Source organism: Cetorhinus maximus, chromosome 5 (assembly GCF_964194155.1).
Source record: "Cetorhinus maximus chromosome 5, sCetMax3.hap1.1, whole genome shotgun sequence".
NCBI lineage: Eukaryota > Metazoa > Chordata > Chondrichthyes > Lamniformes > Cetorhinidae > Cetorhinus > Cetorhinus maximus.
Genome location: NC_135883.1, coordinates 106,258,795 through 106,277,770, shown reverse-complemented (window position 1 = coordinate 106,277,770; position 18,976 = coordinate 106,258,795). Strand labels below are relative to the sequence as shown.

The window sequence follows — 18,976 nt, the reverse complement described above, 5'->3', positions numbered from 1 at the left end:
TTGCATGCTCAAGTCTCCAGGGTGGTGTTTCAATTCACAATTTTCACACTCAGAGGTGAGATTACTGAACCAAGGGCTGATAAATCAGTGGCAGGCGAGAAATGTGATGGTAGGGAATTAAGACCAGATTAAGGTTTGTAAGGCAAACATGTTTACCACTACAGCATGCTGACACAGATGCAAATAAAAATATACATGGGAAAAGAGAAAGAAGGAAAGCTAGAAACGGTTTGAGAGACTTATAGACCGGAGACAAAATGAAGGAGAGAAGGAGAATTAGAAAGGGAGTTGGAGGTAGTCACACTTTTAATCAACGGTATGTGTTAAGATGTCAATACTCTTAGCTGGTTACTCACAACTAACTCTGCAGTTGGCAAGTGTTCTGTTTACCTGCATTGCTTAAAATTAAAGTTTAGATTAAATTGCCAGTTAAAATACTGTAACCCAGTAGCTGTTTCAATAACCAGTTGAAAACATTCTTCACTGTTAGCCAAGTTGAAAAAGGCAGAACTCTGCTGTTTTAAAACATACTGCTGGCTCAAATGAAAGTTTCTGATGTAGCTTTCCTATCATGAAATAAAACATCATCTGTCTTACCATGATCTGCTTATAGATCTAAAATAATGAATATTTATTTTTCTTATCATTGTATTTCTATTTTAAGATATATTTATGCATGAGAAATGAAGGAATGATGGGCTTATGACCCACAGGGTCTGAAGATATTGTGAGTTTGTGACATGGAGGGTGCCATATATATAGGATCTTTCATGAAAACAAGATTAATACTGTGTAAATGTGAACCCGGCTTCTTCATAAATCAAAGCCAATAAAACCGTAACTATAACTTTGCCTATTTCAATCCCATTCCTTAAGGTTTGTGGCCTTGATTATTTTTCTTCTTTTGAAGAACAATTTTGTCCATTTTTGTAGAAGTAGGGCAGATGTCTGAATGCAGCCTGCACGTATAATGGAATGAGCTATAATGACCGAACTGCTTTGTTTTGTCCTTGTCACCTTCAGGTAAAAACACAAATCTAGGTGTTCCATTTTTGCATTGTGGTGAACTATTTTGTAGCTAGCCGCAGTGTAATGTAAGTTTATAATAACATGTAGAACGTCGTCTTAAACAGCAGTGTCTAACTGATGAAGCTAGTAAACTGCAAACCATCCACTCATCACTCTGTGTGATATGACCAATGTTGAAATCTACAAACACAGCATTCAGACAGTGACCCTAATTTTACAGAAATAGATGCAAATTACTTTTTCAAAGTTAAAAAAAAACTATGCCACAGAGTTCTTCATTCCCATGGACACAACAACCCAATTGGTATAACTATAAAAATCCCCAATTGCACATTTATGATAGTGCCAAACCTGAGTAAGAATCTGTACCAGCAGCAAATTGCATTTGAATAGCACCTTTAATTTATTCTTCCAAGGGATGCTTGTGTCACTAGTAAGGCCAGCTATTTATTTTGCCCAACCCCAATTGCCCTTGACCTGCGTAGTGTGCTAAGCTAATTCAGTGGGTAGTTAAGAGTCAACCACATCACTGTAGGCCAGACCAGGTCAGGTTGGCAGATTTCCTTCTCTAAAGGGCAATAGTGAACCAGATGGGTTTTTAAACATCAGTGATAGTTTTATGGCCACTGTTATTGAAACCAGCTACCATGGTGAGACTTGAACTCACACCCCCAGAGGATTAGCCTGGGTCTCTGAATTGCCAGTTCAGTGACATTACCACTTTACCAACATCTCCCCTTAGTAGTGAAACATCCCAAGGCACTTCACAGTAGCATTATCAAACCAAATTTAATACCATATCCCACAAGGAAGTATTAGGAAAGAAGAATGATTTCAGAGATAAGGAATTTTATTTACATGATTAGGTTGGAGAGGCTGGGGTTGTTCCCCTTGGAGCAAAGGAGACTGAGAGGAGATTTGATAGCAATGTACAGAATTATGACGGGTTTGGATAAGGCAGACAAAGAAGTTGCCATTAGCTGATGGTACAAGAACTGGGGGACACAGATTTAAGGTTTGAGGGGGGAATGTGAAGATTTTACACAGTGAGTAGTGATGACCTGGAACTCGTTGCCTACAAGGGTGTTGGAAATGAAGACGATTAATGATGTCAAAAGGAAATTGGTTGGTACTCTAGGGGAATAAACTCACAAGACCATGGGGACAGAGAGGGGAATGGGACTGATGAGATTGTTCCAAATGCTCCGAATGGCCTCCTCCGTGCCATAATGACTCTATCACTCTATGACTCTTAAGACCAAAATTTTGGTCAAGGAGGTTGGTCTTAAGGAGCATCTTAAATGAGGATAGAGAGGAAAAGGAGAGTAGAAGTTTTTGGATGGACTTCCAGAGCTTAGGCCTTGACAGCTAACGGCAGAAGGGTAAGCAGCCTTATTCACAGTTGGGATGTGTGTTGGAAGATCATCTTGAACTCAAATATGACACCAAGTTTGTAAGTAGTCTGGTTCAGCCTCAGGCAGTTGCCAGAGAGAGGGATGGAGCAGGTAGCAAGGCAGTGGTGTTTGTAGAGATTGGAACTGGAGACAATGATTTCATCATTCCCAAATTTTTGTTGAAGGAAATTTCTGCTTATCCAGTACTGGATGTCAGACAAGTAATACAGCAAAGGCAATGGTCCCTGACAACATCCTGGTGTAGTACTGAAGACTTTGTTCCAGAACGAGCTGTGCCCTTAGCCAATCTGTTCCTGTGCAGCTACAACACTGGCAACTACCCAACAGTGTGGAAAATTGTCCCAAAAAGCAGGACAAATTCAACCCTGCCAATTACTGCTCCATCAGTCCACCCTCAATCATCAGCAAAATGATAGAGGTGTCCTCATCAGAGCTATCAAATGGCACTTATTCAGATAAAAAACCTGCTCACCAATATTCAGTATGTGTTTCCCAGGGCCACTCAGCTCCAGACCTCATTGCTTCCTCGATCCAAAAATGGACAAATGAGCTGAACTCCAGAGGTGAGATGAGAGTGACGGCCCTTGGCATCATGCAGCATTTGATTGACTGTGGCACCAAAGAGTCCTAGCTATTGAAGTCAATGGGAATTGGGAGGGAAACTTTTCACTGCTTGGAGTCATGACTCTCGGAGAGAAAAAATTCTCCTCTTCTCGGTCTTAAATGAGTGACCCTTTATTTTTAAACAGTGACCCCTAGTTCTAGATTCTCCCACAAGAGGAAACATCCTTTCCACATCCACCCTGTTAAGATCCCTCAGGATCTTATATGTTTCAATCAAGTCACCCCTTACTCTTCTAAGCTCCAGCGGATACAAGCCTAGCCTATCCAAGCTTTCCTCATAAGACAACCTGCCCATTCCAGGTATAAGTCTAGTAAACCTTCTCTGAACTGCTTCCAAAACATTTACATCAATATCCTTGGGGTTACCATTGACCAGAAACTTAATTGGACCAGTCGTATAAACACTATGGCCACAAGAGCAGGTCAGAGACTGGGGATTCTGTGGCAAGTAACTCACCTCCTGACTCCCAAAAGTCTGTCCACCAACTACAAGTCACAAGTCATGAGTGTGATGCAATACTCTCTATTTATCTGGATGAGGTGCAGCTCTAACAATACACAAGAAGCTTGACACCATGTAAGACAAAGAGCCTACTTGATGGCACCCCATTCACAAACATTCACTCCCTCCACCACCAGTGTCTAATGGCAGCAGTGTGTTCCATCTACAAGATACACTGCAGCAACTCATCAAAGCCTCCTTCGACAGCACCTTTCAAACCCGCAACTTCTACCACCGAGAAGAACAAGGGCCGCAGATACATGGGAGCACCACCACCTGCAAGTTCCCCTCCAAGCCACACACCGCCCTGACTTGGAACTATATCACCGTTTTTCACTTTCGCTGGGTCAAAATTGTGGAGCTCCCTCCCTAACAGCACTGTAGGTGTACCAACACCACATGCGCTGCAGCGGTTCAAGAAGTTGGTCCACCACCACCTTCTCAAGGATGATGAGGGATGGGCAATAAATGCTAGCACTGCCAGTGACACTCACATCACAAGAACAAATATACAAAAAACTGACAATTTAGAGGTAGCAGAGGGATTGAGAGAGGTGTTGGTGAGGAATAGTTGGGTGTCATTAACATTCACGTGGAACCTGATATTGTATTTTTCAATAATGCGACAGAGAGTCAGCCTGTAGACGAGAGATGGAGGGGCAGAGGTGGATTGCAAGATAGAAGTGTATATTATTGGTTTTGTTTAACTGTACAATTGCAAACAAATTCACCTTTTATATTTATAGATGTAAGTGTTGAGTATCGTGTTTCAAATTGTCAGACTTTGTTTGAATCACAAAATAATCTTGTTTAAAGAAAAATATAAAAAGGAAAGTCAGTTAATTCTTTGCTGCTTTTTTGACCTTGTGGTGAGCAGCCAATGACTTACAAACACAAGTCAAACTGCAGAGGAACAATTTCCATCTAATTATCTTCCGAACCTGCCAAGCTATATCAATTAGAACTTTTTAGTCTTAAAGAGAATCACCTATGAACAACCTTGTGATGTTTTCTACTTTAAAAGTACTCTGTCAGAGTCCTCGGAGAGTGGCAAGATAAACTGTATCCTGCCTCAAGAAATGGTGAAGAAACAACCTGCCAGTGAGCCAAGAAAACCACCATCTTAATGATTTGGTTTCAACATCTGAACAAGATGCTAGGAATTTCAGGCATTCCAAAATATTAATGTTTAAAAATAAAGGCTGCTTTAAGTTTCTAATACTTTTTAAAATAAAAACTATTCCTTGTTTTTTCCATGTAATCAGTGGGAATTGTTGAGAAGTATTTGGCATACTTGAACATCTAATAATAAATGAAATACTTTAGTAGCCCAAAAAAAAATTACAAATTATATAGAGAGGAAAATGAGACTGAATGAGTATGTCTGTCTGTGACTGAACAATATTTCAATCAAGTCTTTTAAGCATTGTCATCTGAAACTCTCCCTCCCTTCTCAATTAAAAAAAATTACAGGTCCATTCCTCCTGCCCTATTCTCCAGTAGGCGGCGGTATCTCTTGCTGTTGTTGGTATTTGCAAGTCTTGTGTTTTATCTTTTGCATGGGGAGTTCTTGTTAGTGTCGCGTGGACTGTCTGGGAAACGGTGAGCGGTTCAGGACGTTCCCCGGGAAACGAGGTGTTCTTTGGAACGTTGTCCGGAGGCTAAAGAAGAATATGGACAATGGGGGCGCGTTTGACACGTGCGATGCGGAACTTTAACCTGGAGAACAGAGCGCACAGGGCGATCAGCAAAGAGAAGGCGAGGATCGCACCGAGGCACCCAAACAGTGAGGCACTGATCGAGCAGCAGCTCAGCGGTGAGCTTCACTGTCAACCATTCGCGCGAACAGGGCAATGCGGCAGCTGGGCAAGGCTGAGTGCGCGGCTTGGGCACTCAAACCCAACCGGACCGTTCCCTCTCTTGAGTGGGATGTGTTTGCTTTTGCTTTAGTTTTCGCAGTTCCCCAAATCTGAGAGATTTTTGCAAACCAAGTTAGTTCGTATGGAGCTGGGAGGTCAAGGTGATCTTGAAGTTGTATAACTAACCCCCCCCCTCCCCCGCCTTGTCTCGCTTTAATTACTTTTCAAGCCACTCAATTTTAAGCGGGAGACCAATGTTTTTTTCACTTGGTTCCTGTGATTTATTTTTATGAAGTAAAATCCCTGTAATTTTTGATGTGCCCCCCTTTCCTCTGGCCTCAAAATAAACCCAAATAGGTGACTAGTTTAATTTGTACATGAGATTCAATTCTATTAAATAAATTATAAATTGTGAACAGTACAGATTGCGGAATTTTATTGTGAGAACTTTCCTGACTTTACAGGCTGCGACGATCACTGCTGGAGAGGAATACCTAGCTGAAAATGAAATAATTACACTGTGATAACACAGAATATTGTGTTTCAAGGTCACTGGATCTTAAGAGTGCTGATATTACTGCAGTTGGAGTTTTTTTGTAGCTTGTCTGCTGCCCATTCTGACCGCTTGGCTGACTGTGCTGTCAGACTGCTTGTCCAACATAAACTCGAGTAAATCACAATTTGTGCAATTGTAACATTTTGAAAACTAAAGGTGTAATTTTGACTCCCCCCGCCCCCCCCCCCCACCCCGCCGCCCCAGCCTTCACCTCCTTCCATTGATTCATCCCCCAGCCATTTCTGACTGAACCAGACTGGGTATAATTACCTGGGGGAGGTAATGGGCCAAGCAGATGTATGACTGAAGATGCATGTCAGGACCCCATGGAAGTCCCAACCCAGTAATCTCTGAAAATTGTCTGGAAAGTTTCAAACCCATGACTACTACCATCTAGAAGGACAACGGCAGCAGACACATGGGGAGACCACCACATGCAAGTTCCCCTCCAAGTCACTCACCATCCTGACTTGGAAATATATCACCATTCCTTCACTGTCACTGGGTCAAAGTCCTGGAATTCCCTTCCCAACAGCACTGTGGGTGTGCCTACACCACATGGACAGCAGCAGTTCAAGAAGGCAGCTCACCACCACTTTGTCAAGGGCAATTAGGGATGGGCAATAAATGCTCACCCAGCTGGCGATGCCCATGAATGAATAAAAAAGAAACTTCCGATGGGCAATTCACCTGCTCCCCCATTCCCCCTTAGCCTCTGCAAATGTCTCTGAGTTAGAGTGTGAGACTTTGGGCAGTTCCTCTGTATTTACCAAGAAAATGTTAGACAGATTAAAACCAAGTTTAACTCCTGGGTAACTACACAACTGACCCTCTCAATCACCACCTCCCACTCCCTGACTACTCCTTGACCTGACTACCCTTTCGTCCACTTATCCACCTATCCCTTACCCACCTCACCCATTCACTCACCTTCAGACTGGACATTTGAATTTGCCATTAGGCAGCTAATGCCAAAAAAGGGGCGTGTCTTGTCTCCCCTGACTTTAATAAGATCCGATGGTGTTCCTTGAGGGATGCTGCGCTCTGCATTTTCTGGTTTGAAAGACCCTGGTACAAATGCGGAGCAGCATCAGGTCATAGAAATTTCTGGACACAGCGGCAACCTGATGATGATTGCCACTCCTCAGAAGATCCGGGCCAACATTTTGCCCCTGTTGACCTGTTTTCAAACAATATATTTCAAAAACTGATGGATTTCAATGAACCTTGGTACGCAGGTAGGGTATGGCCCAAGGAAGAACTGATTTGTTTTTGCTGAAGATGTGGATCTGGATCCAGATTCTGGAATTTTTTAAAGGATTTGTTGGGAGATTGGGTGATTGACTCTTTTTTTTAACAATGCTGTGGGTTGTATTATTTGGAATGTTATTAATTGTTTTAGAATGTTGGGGATTGTCTCAGCTATCAAAATGTGAGCAGAGTTTTCAGAGCAGGTTGTTGGCTGTGGATTGGCCTGAAATTTCCTCAGTGAGATGGAAGCTCTTAATAAATATATTTTTTTCCCATTTTTGTAGTTACAGAGCCTCAGCCAGTTAGGGAAAAGCCTCAAGGAAGAGCTGCACAGTTGTAATAATGTGGAGTTAACAAAGTTGTCATTGAGTGCCCTCTTGACTTCTTTCCACTGTACTGTTCAACTTGGAGCTGAGTTTTAAAACCCACATTGCAAAAAGTTAATTGATTTTATACTTTATAAGTGACTATGTAGTGCATAAGAAATGACATTCCTGTTATATAAGGTCATGACCTATGAAGAGAAGTCTAGAGTTTCTTCAATTTTTTTCTGATATTTCGGTCTCTGATGCTAGGAATTAGTCTCTTGATTGTTTCTTGAACCACTGCCAGTGCTTAGATGGCGTCCTTGTGTCTTGCTGACCAACTCTGGATGCAATACTGGGCTGTCCAGAAACCTGACACATGAAGAATTGATTTCTCCGTTGTTGTATTTAGTATTTTGCTTATATACCTCAATTTCGTTTGTTACCTGCTGTTTCACTGTGATTGGGCACATACAGAGTTCATAAGATCAGTTGTACCAGTTGGCATGTTCCCAGCTCTGTTCTTTTACCAGCCCTTAATTTATAGGAGTACATTGACCGTACAACACAGAGAAGGGGCCAATTGGTCCAACACATGCATGTCAATGTTTATCCTCCCTGCAATCACACAGTTCTTAACGGCATTTACCTGCCCTGTTGCTAGGTCCCTTTTTCCTTAATCTATTTATCCATCCAATCTTGAATATTGACAGTTTCTGCTAACCACTATTTCTGAAAGTGAATTCCACAGCCTCTCAATCGTGTGAAGAGTTTCTTGCAGGTTTATCCAAAATCCCTTGCAATTTATCTTTTATCTGTGACTCTCATTCTGGATCCTTCAACTACCAGGCAATCTACTTATATCGATGTTACCCCATCCTTTTGTGATTGCAAAAACCTCTCGCATATCAACCGCAACAGTTTGCATTTATGTAGTGACTTTAACATCGTAAAATGTCCCAAGGTACTAAGCAGGAGCAGAAACCATGTTTGGTATTGAGCCAACTAAGGGGAAATGAATGATCAGCTTTGGTCTGGAGCAGCAGCCAAAATGCAAGCTGTAATGGACAGAGGGAAACTCAAGTCTCCTGGGGAGCTGCCAGACCAAGAGCCATCATATTGCCTCATGGTTTGTATTGTTCTAACAAAAAGCTGCAAGTTTTCAAGTCTTCCTTTTTATGTGTATTTGCTGATCCCAGGACTCATCCTATTGAATCTCTGTTATACCCTCAATGAATCTCAGTATCTTTCTTAAAGTGTAGAGCTCACCTCGTGTAATAAAGTCTTACTAATCTGAAGTGCTGCCTTTAACATCTTGTAAGCCTGTATCCGCAAATCCCTTTACTCTTCACCACACCAAGCCTATTTACATTCAATTATTGCTGTTACTTTTTAGATCAAAATATGTCGCCTTATGGTTACTGAAATTGAATTCCACCTACTTTGTTTGCCCATTCTCCCATTTCAGTACCAGTCACTTTTCAGCTTCCTTTGGTCTTCGAAACAGTGAACCATACCCCCTATTTTGGTATTATCCACACCTGTTCTCCTAGGTCTATATGCAAATTATTCATAAACATTCAGTGTTGTTGGCATCCTTCCATCTACATAAGATGATGGCCATGCAGCAAATCATAGAAACATGGAAAATAGGAGCAGGAGTAGGTCATTTGGCCCTTTGAGCCTGTTCTGTCATCCAGTATGATCATGGCTGATCCTCTATCTCAACACCATACTCTCGCGCTCTCCCTGTACCCGTTGACGCCTTTAGAGTACAGAAATCCAACTACTTCCTTCTTAAATATATTCAGTGACACGGCCTCCACAGCCTTCTGTGGTAGAGAATTCCACAGGTTCACTACCTTCTGAGTGAAGAAGTTTCTCCTCATCTCAGTCCTGAATGGTCTACCCCCTATCCTGAGAATGTGACCCCTTCTTCTGGACCCCCCCAGAAGAAACATCATCCCTGCATCCAGTCTGTCCATCCCTGTCAGAATGTTATACGTATCAATGAGATCCCCTCTCATTCTTCTAAACTCCAGTTAATACAGGCCTAGTCGACCCAATCTCTCATACGACAATCCTGCCATCCCAGGAATCAGTCTGGTGAACTTTCGCTACACTCCCTCTATGGCAAGTATATCCTTCCTTAGGTAAGGAGACCAAACCTGCACACAGTGCTGCAGGTGTAGTCTCACCAAGGCCCTGTACAGCTGCAGTGAGACATCCTTGCTCCTGTACTCAAGTCCTCTCGCAATGAAGGCCAACATACCATTTGCTACCTTAACTGCTTGCTGCACCTGCATGCTTGCTTTCAGTGATTGGTGTACAAGGACACCCAGGTCCCTTTGTACATCAACATTTCCCAATCAATCATGATTCAAATAATACTCTGCCATTCTGTTTTTCCTACCGAAGTGGATAACTTCATACTTATCTATGTTATACTGCATCTGCCATGTATTTGTCCACTCACTCAATCTGTGTAAATTGCCTTGAACCCTCTTAACCCCCTCCTCATTTCTCACATTCCTGCCAAGTTTCGTGTCATCAGCAAACTTGGAAATATTACAGTTGGTTCCTTCATCCAAATCATTGATATAAATTGTGAATAGCTGGGGCCAACGCTCTGATCCCTGTGGTACCCCACCAGTCACTGCTTGCCACTCCAAAAAAGACCCATCTATTCCTAATCAGTTTCCTGTCTGCTAACCAATTCTCAATCCATGCCAATATATTACTCCCAATCCCATTTGCTTTAATTTTACACACTAACCTCTTATGTGGGACTTTATCAAAAGCTTTCTGAAAAGACACCACATCCACTGGTTCTCCTTTATCTATTCTGCTATTTACTTCCTCAAAAAACTCCAGTAGGTTTGTCAAACATGATTTCCCTTTCATAAATCCATGTTGACTTTGTCTAATCCCATTGATATTTTCTAAGTGTCCTGTTATCACATCCTTTATAATAGACTCTAGCATTTTCCTTACTACTGATGGTAGGCTAATCGGTCTGTAATTTGCTGTTTTCTCCCTCCCTCCGTTTTTAAATGGTGAGGTAACATTTGCCTTCCTCCAATCTGCCGGGACTGTTCCAGAATATACAGAATTTTGGCAGATGACAACCAATGCATCTTCTATTTCCATGGCCACCTCCTTTAGTACCCTGGGATGTAGATTATTGGGCCCTGGGGATTTATCGGCTTTCAGTCCTATTAATTTCTCCAGCACTATTGCTTTAGTAATACTAATTTCCATGAATTCCTCCTTCTCGCTATTGCAATCATATCGTACCTGTTTACATCTATTTGCGCTGTTAATTCAACTATCTTATTGTGAATGCTCCATGCATTCAGATACAGTGTCTTTAGACTTGTCTTTTTAACATTTTTACACATCTTTTTTGTACTCTTCCCTACAGTACTAGCAAATAGCAAGGATATTGGTCCGGACCCTACTGTTGTGCAACCCATCCAGCTTGTACAGGTCCCATCTTCCCCAGAATCGGTCCCATTGCCTCAGCAATCTAAACCCCTCCCTCCTACACCATCTCTCCAGCCACGAATTCATCTGGCCTGACCTCCTATTCCTGATCTCGCTGGCATTGGGAGTAATCCTGAGATTACTACCTTTGAGGTTTTGATTTTTAATTTATTTCCTAGCTCCCTATATTTTGTTTTCAGGACCTCATTCCTCTTTTTACCTATGTCGTTGGTACCGATATGGACCACGACCTCTGGCTGTTCACCCTCCCCCTTCAGAATGTCCTGCAGCCACTGAGTGACACCCTCGACCCTGGCACCAGGGAGGCAACATACCATCTTGGTGTCACATCTGGGCTGCAAAAACATCTATCTGTTCCCATTATGATAGAATCCCTGATCACTATTGCTCTCCCACTCTTTTTTTCCCCTCCACTCTGTGCAGCTGAGCCACTCATGGTGCCAAGGGCTTGGCTCTTGCTGCATTCCCCTGAGAAACTAACTCCCCCAGCAGTATCCAAATCAGAAAATCTGTTGGAGAGGGAGATGGACCTGGGGGACTCCTGCATTACCTGCCTAGTCCTTTTACTCTGTCTGGCAGTCACCATTCCCTTTCTGTCTGTGCACTCTTTACCTGCGATGTGACCACCTCACTGTACATGCTATCCACGAAGATCTTGTCCTTGCAGATGCTCCACAGTGACTCCAGCCACAGCTCCAGCTCTGAAATGTGGATTTCAAGTAGCTGCAGCTGGAGAGACTTCCTGCACACCTGGTCGCCCTGGACACTGGAAGTGTCCCTGACTTCCCACATCGCACAGGAGGAGCATTTCACTTGGCAGAGCTGCCCTGCCATGACTTACCCTTAAATTACTCCCTTTACTTTTACTTCCTCTAGTTTAGAGAATATTAAGGACAGAAGAAATACTTACGAGGTCCTACTTACCAAGGCTACCGCCCTTCTGAATGAGGAAAGGTAGAAAATGAAAGGATTCCACCTTCCCTCTTGACTGATCCCCCCTCTCTCACTAAACTCCAACTGAAGCATTCTAATGCAGCCCAAAGCAGCGCTCCAGTGTTGACCAAATTTATTCGGGGTGGAGTAGCTTCATATGTTGCTCCTTTGCTGATGGCTGAAGAGACCAATCCATGAGAGGCAGATTCTGCCACAAGTGCCGCATATGAAGTGGTTATCAGGTGTGGTTGTGGGTTATTTTCGGTGTTGGCAACCCTGTTGCCAAGCTGCTGCAGCAATTGATCGTCATGGTGGTACATGCTGGCCCCCAGGCGATCTTGCCATTTCCTTCTGGTCGGCTAGCATCTTCCAGTGCGAAAATTGATGTTTAGGGCCTTCAAGCATCCTTGAAGTGGACACCTTTGGGTGTCCTACTGATCTTCTGGCTTTGGCTATCTCGCAGTACAGAAAGTCCTTGGGTGTGCAACTGTCTTCCATCCTACAAACGTGGCCGAGCCAGCGAAGTTGTTTCTGTTTGATGTGTGCCAACACACTTTGGAGATTTACAACAGTGACTACAGCTCAAAGTATCCATTGATGCCATATGATGGATTATAAAATAGGCAGTGAAAAGAAGAGGCTTCAGAATCTAAACCTTTGGGACACCACTACTCACTGCCAGTCAGACTGGGAAACAACCTTACCTCCAAATCTCTGTTTGATCCCTTCTAACTAATTTTTCAATCGGCTTGATATACTCCATACTCCTTAATCTTACTCTTTTATGCGGTACCTTGTCTTATGCTTTAATATAGTCCTTGCACACAACATCCACTGCATTTCCCACACCTACCACATCTGTACCACCTCAGGAGTTCTAGGAGGTTTGTCAAGCATGATCGCTTCTTTTGAAATCAGTGCTGGTTGCTTTTAACTATTTTCTCCTTATCTAGATACATGGTAATTACATCCTTAATTAGAGATTCTAAAAAAATTCTCTATCTAGCCCATAATTACTCAGGTGCTATTGAACTATACTAGTTATTTCAGTAATGAGCTTTAAACTTCTTTTACATATGAACATACGAATTAGGAGCTGGAGGAGGCCACTCGGCCCCTCGAGCCTGCTCCACCATTTAATAAGATCATAGCTGATCTGATTGTTACCTTAACTCAACATTCCCACTTACCCCCGATAACCTTTCACCCCCTTGCTTATCAAGTATCTATCTAGCTCTGCCTTAAAAATATTCAAAGACTCTGCTTCTACCGCCTTTTGGGGAAGAGAGTTCCAAAGACTCACGATCCTCTGAGAGAAAACAAATTTCTCCTCATCTCTGTCTTAAATGGGCGACTCCTTATTTTTAAACAGCGACCCCTAGTTCTAGATTCTCCCACAAGAGGAAACATCTTCTTCACACCCACCTTGTCAAAATCCCTCAGGATCTTATATGTTTCAATCATGTCACCTCTTATTCTTCTAAACTCCAGCAGATACAAGTTTGGCCTGTCTAATCTTTCCTCATAAGGCGACCTGCCCATTCCAGTCAGTAAACCTTCTCCCAGCTGCTTCCAATGCAGTCACTCTAGATGAGCCAAGAAGGGCAAAACGTATATGACCATAAATTTCAGTGATGAGTTCGAAAATCTCTCTGCTTGTAGATGGGTTAATACTGACTGAAATTAAAGAGCCATTAGTAGAGAAATTAGCAGGGAGTTGTGCTGCAAGATGCACCACAATTAACCACTTCCTGCATTGTGCATGATTCCTTTAATTAACATTCATAAATATGTATATTATGTTACTCGGCAAAACAGTTTGTTCTTGTTTTTTTTGGGGCTTAGTTGGTGTCAGGGTACATCTTTTGTTTCAGAATCATGCAATTAAATTCCAATATTCTTTTAAAGACCACCCTGAAGTACATGAAGCTCATAACAAGAATGAAGAACTTTTGTCTTTACTCAAAGATGTTTATGTTGATTCCAAGGATATTCCTGCAAAGGTAAGCACTGTAACAGATACACACTGCTGAAAATATAATGCTGAACCACAGTGTGGATGAAACTTTCATTTGTCTTGTGTTTTGGCAAATAATTTACCTCATGATCCTTTGCTTCCATCACACAGTGCTGATTTTAGCATGGTAAGTAAAACGAACATTACCTTTCAAATGTGCCCACATTGCAGCTGCTACACAAAATCCTTTCAAATGATGAACAGGTATGGTTCTTAGTGCTTTGTAATTCTGCACTTGTTCTCATTACTGTAGAATTTCTGTCATTTTTCTCTCACTGTTTTCTCCATTATAACTGTACCTGATGTTTTGCTTCTCAGTGGTGTTAAGTGACAACAGTTTTTAAAAATCTCTCATGCAGTTCTTTTAATCCTCAATCTGTTTTGACAATTTAAAACAAAAATTGAAGCACTCACTGTTTTTTTTTCAAAAGGCTTGCCAATCCAAAGGAAACTTGTTTTTTCTGGATGTCAGTAGCAGATGCAAGCATTGTTTGACTGACCAATTTTGGTTGCCTCTCTTATTGAATTTGCAGCAAATTAACAACGGATTAGAAGTCTTCTGCAGATGAAAGGGTTTTTCAGAGTAGGGAAATGAATGGATTTTCAAATCAACAAACAATTTAAGTTAAGTTTGTAAGATGCTCTTATGATAACACCACCTTTAATTTATTCCGTGTGGCACTAAGTACAGTGGACCAGATTCGGAAGCACGTTTGACTCCGACTCCACTCAATTCAATACTGGAGCAATTAAATTAGGAAGTACCAAGCTATAGGGAGAGCAGTGTTTGGCTCTCTCTGACAACTTCTGTTGACCAGTAGGAAGGTGGAAAAGATGCTTGGGAGCAGACAAAGCAGCCTGCTTGACTGACATCCCATCCACCATGTTCAACATTCACTCCCTCCACCACCAACGCACAGTGACAGCAGTGTGTACCATCTACAAGATGCACTGCAGCAACTCATCAAGTCTCCTTAGACAGCACTTTCCAAACCCGTGACCTCTACCACTGAAAAGGATAAGGGCAGCAGGTACAAGGGAACGCCACCACCTGCAAGTTCCCCTCCAAGCCACACACCATCCTGACTTGGAACTATATCTCCGTTCCTTCACTGTCGCTGGGTCAAAATCCTGGAACTCCCTCCCTAACAGCACTGTGAGTGTACCTACGCCACATGGGCTGCAGCGATGCAAGAAGGCAGCTCACCACCACCTTCTCAAGGGCAATTAGGGATGGGCAATAAATGCTGGTCGAGCCAGCGACACCCGTATCCCATGAATGAATAAATTTTTAAAAGTGCGCAGGCCTGTCTGCCTAGTAATAATGGGTGTAATTTATGCATCCAGAAAAAGGTTATGAAATCTTGGTAACAGATTACACTGATACATTGTGAGTTTGTCCTTTCCTCTCATGGTTGTGTTGCAGCTAGCTGCTTTAATATCAATAGGTTGTTTATATAGGAAACTCTCTATCTCCATTTGCAAAGCTGTGCGGCTGAAATGAATTTCAGGAATCAATGTGCTGGGTCATCTTCACAGTACTTGAAGATGTGTGTAAATCAGATGAAAAAATTGGACTCCCAAGATGGAAAAACTTGACAATCATTTCAAATGCAATGACCCCCTCATAAAAATTACACGTGCTGGGTGAGGGAAGATCATACAGCAATGTGCACTGAAAGTTTTAATGGAACAGCCCTGTGGGAAGTGAATTGACTACTTTATCAAATTAAACAATTTCCATTCAAATTGATTTGAAGAAAAACTTGTGACTATCTGTAAATGCGGCCTTGTGCAATATGCCTAACATCTCACCAGTGATGGTTGGCTCTCTATACTCCTCTTCTTCCACCTCTGCTCCCATGTATGCTGATGAGTTATGGATTTTGCTATCATGGAGGGGTCTTTTCTGTTTCTTCTCAATTACAAATGCACTTGATTCCAAATCTGCTCCATTTTCAGTAGAGCAGGCCTGCTGCAACATATTGAAAATTTTGATTATGTCATAGGTTGTTCCTTGGAGCAGTCTTCCTTCCTAATAATTACCGTTGCCCTAGCCGTTTTACTGTTTTCACTATTTCAACTTTCCAGAAACATGTAAGTGCTGAAACATCCAAGCAGCTGCAGGAGCACAGACTTCTCAAATCTACTTTGAATTATGAGCTGTTCAACATTACAAAGGTTCCCATAGGCAAGCTGAGCATACCGGAGGCTCTTACAATCCTCAACAACCACAAACTTCAGCCCAAGATATGGACAACTGACAAAATAGCTGAAGATTACAGTCTAGAACTTAAAGACGTTAAAGGACTGCTGGAATTTTTCAAACCATTTGAAATAAAAATTCTACCTCCAGGACAAAATAATAAAGAACGTATAACAGCAAGTTAGTAAATACGCACACCTTCAGACTATTCATACTTTAATTCGTTCTATTAAATGAGTTTGATATCTTTACTGTATTTAAGGTTTGCAATGTGTTCAGGTCATTGGAACAGTATGGATATTGTGTCTGGAAGCATTGGGCTTTTACTGAGACCTGTGGGTGAACTAGTACAGGGCCACAAAGCTGTATTCTACACCTGATCTACCCCACAATATATTATCATCACTGCACTGTGGCTTTTCACTTGCTAACTGTTCATACTGTAGTGAGTGTCTCACTACAATCTATCTATCCCATTAAAACTCAGGAACAATAAACCTTGGAAATGCACAACCACTCTGCCAGCTTCATGTGGATTACTGTATTTTCCAGTTTCTAGTACATGTTAGAAACTATAAGCTTTATACTGACTACTTACTGCCTGGTTTCAATAAAGGCCTCTTGCTATATAATATTGTGCTTGCTTAATCCTTGGTCAGCAAGCTGGTTATCTCAATGTGTTGTACATTGAGTGAGTTCTTCGATTCTGTTAATGTAAAATGAGTGGTAAAGTGCAAATAGATTTCTTTAATTCCTATAAACTTGTGAATGTACTTTAACCTTGGATGCACTGATACAGTTAAAATGTTTTGCCTACAAACATTGGAAATCCAAATTGTGAATAACAATATTCAAGATAAAGTTTCATTGCAGTTGTGATTTCACTCCCCTCTATTCATTAGTGTCTTTCTAAGGTAGTTCTAATTTGTTTGTCGCGCTAAAGCTTCAGAATGTTTGGTTCCTCGGACTGCTAAATACAAGTAAATTTGAGCTACTTACTGGATTTAATAAAAGAGAAAGAAAGCTTTTTTGCCTCTGAGGAAAATGGTCATTTGGTTCAAGCCCCACTTCGGAGACTTGAGTACATAATCCAGGCTGGCACTTCAGCACAATACTGCGCGAATGCTGCATTGCTGCAGATGTTTTTTATAGATGAAATGATAAGCTGAGGCCCTATTTGCCCTCTTAGGTTAACTTTAAAAATCCCATGGTACTTTCCAAAGAAGTACGAATTTCTCCAGTGTCCTGGCCAATACTTGTCATTTAGCCTACACCACTGTGATACTTTATCTCATTGCTGCATGTAGGACCATATGCACAAATTGGCTGCCTTCTTTCCCTACATTACAATCCTTAAAAAGTAATTTATTTTTTGAAAAGCACTTTGAGACAGCTTGAGGTCATGAAAAGTGCTGTATAAATATAACTTTATCCCTTCTGTCACATGTAGCTGCGCTTTTGCTTATGTGGGAATAAAATGAATCAAGTAGTGCTTATCTTTGTACTAATATGTCTAATTTGTTCACACAGCACTATTAAATATTTCTATGAATTCAAATTTGAAAATTATATTTTGCAGCCACTTTGAACACATTATCCAGTAAGCAATTGAGAAGCTGAAAGCATTGAATCTAATACAAAGTAACCAGTAGAGGGAGCAAAAAGAAAAAGTGCTGGAAAAATTCAGGTCTGGCAGCATCTGTGGAGAGAAAGACAGAGTTAACGTTTTGAGTCCGTATGACTCTTCTTCAGAACTAAAGAGAAGTAAAAATATAGTGAAATTTATACTGTTTAAGGAGGGTGGGACAGGTGAAGCTGGATAGAAGGCCAGTGATAGGTGGAGGCAAAGGAGAGATTACAAAAGATGTCATAAACAAAAAGTTGAAGGGGTGTTGATGGTGGTGATACTGGCTAAAGGAGGTGCTAATGGTGACATTAAGAGTAGAAAGCTGAATGAGCAAGTGACAGATGGCCCTAGTGGGGGTGGGGTGGGGGGAGGGGCGGTGTGGGAAAGAATGTCTCCTTTGCCTCCACCTATCACCTTCTATCGAAGTAGGTTAAAAGGTGGGGATCAAACATTGAATAAAAATGGAAATAAATTTCAAAAAATAATAAAAATAGGTGGGAAAAAATATATATAAAAGTTAAAAAATAAATATTTGGAAAAAGGGGGTGAGGATAGAGGAGAGAGTTCATGGTCTGAAGTTGTTAAACTCAATGTTAAGTCCGGAAGGCTGTAAAGTGCCTAATCGGAAGATGAGGTGCTGTTCCTCCAGTTTGCGTTGAGCTTCACTGGAACCTTGCAGTAGGCCAAGGACGGACATGTTGGCATGGGAGCAGGGTGGTGTGTTGAAATGGCAAGCAACAGGAAGGTCTGGGCGATGCTTGTGGACAGACCGAAGGTGTTCTGCAAAACGGTCACCCAGTCTGCGTTTGGTCTCTCCAATGTAGAGGAGACCACACCTTCGGTCTGTCCGCAAGCATGACCCAGACCTTCCTGTCACTTGCCATTTCAACACACCATCCTGCTCTCATGCCCGCATGTCCGTCCTTGGCCTGCTGCAATGTTCCAGTGAAGCTCAACGCAAACTGGAGGAACAGCACCTCATCTTCCGATTAGGCACTTTACAGCCTTCCAGACTTAACATTGAGTTCAACAACTTCAGAGCGTGAACTCTCTCCTCCATCCTCATCCCTTTCTGATCCCCTTTTTTCAAATATTTATTTTTAAATTTTTATATATATTTTTTCCCCACCTATTTTTATCATTTT

The 18,976-nt window shown here is 41.8% G+C and overlaps 1 protein-coding gene across 1 annotated transcript; it reads left to right on the top strand.

Annotated features, from left to right (window-relative positions):
• The first annotated feature begins 5,138 nt into the window (after positions 1-5,138).
• ndufaf4 (NADH:ubiquinone oxidoreductase complex assembly factor 4) lies at positions 5,139-17,237 on the top strand. The gene is made up of 3 exons (XM_078542288.1): positions 5,139-5,386; positions 13,890-13,984; positions 16,090-17,237. The coding sequence occupies exons 1-3, from the start codon at positions 5,251-5,253 to the stop codon at positions 16,387-16,389; spliced, it is 531 nt and encodes a 176-aa protein (XP_078398414.1). The 5' UTR covers positions 5,139-5,250; the 3' UTR covers positions 16,390-17,237.
• Positions 17,238-18,976: the final 1,739 nt, after the last annotated feature.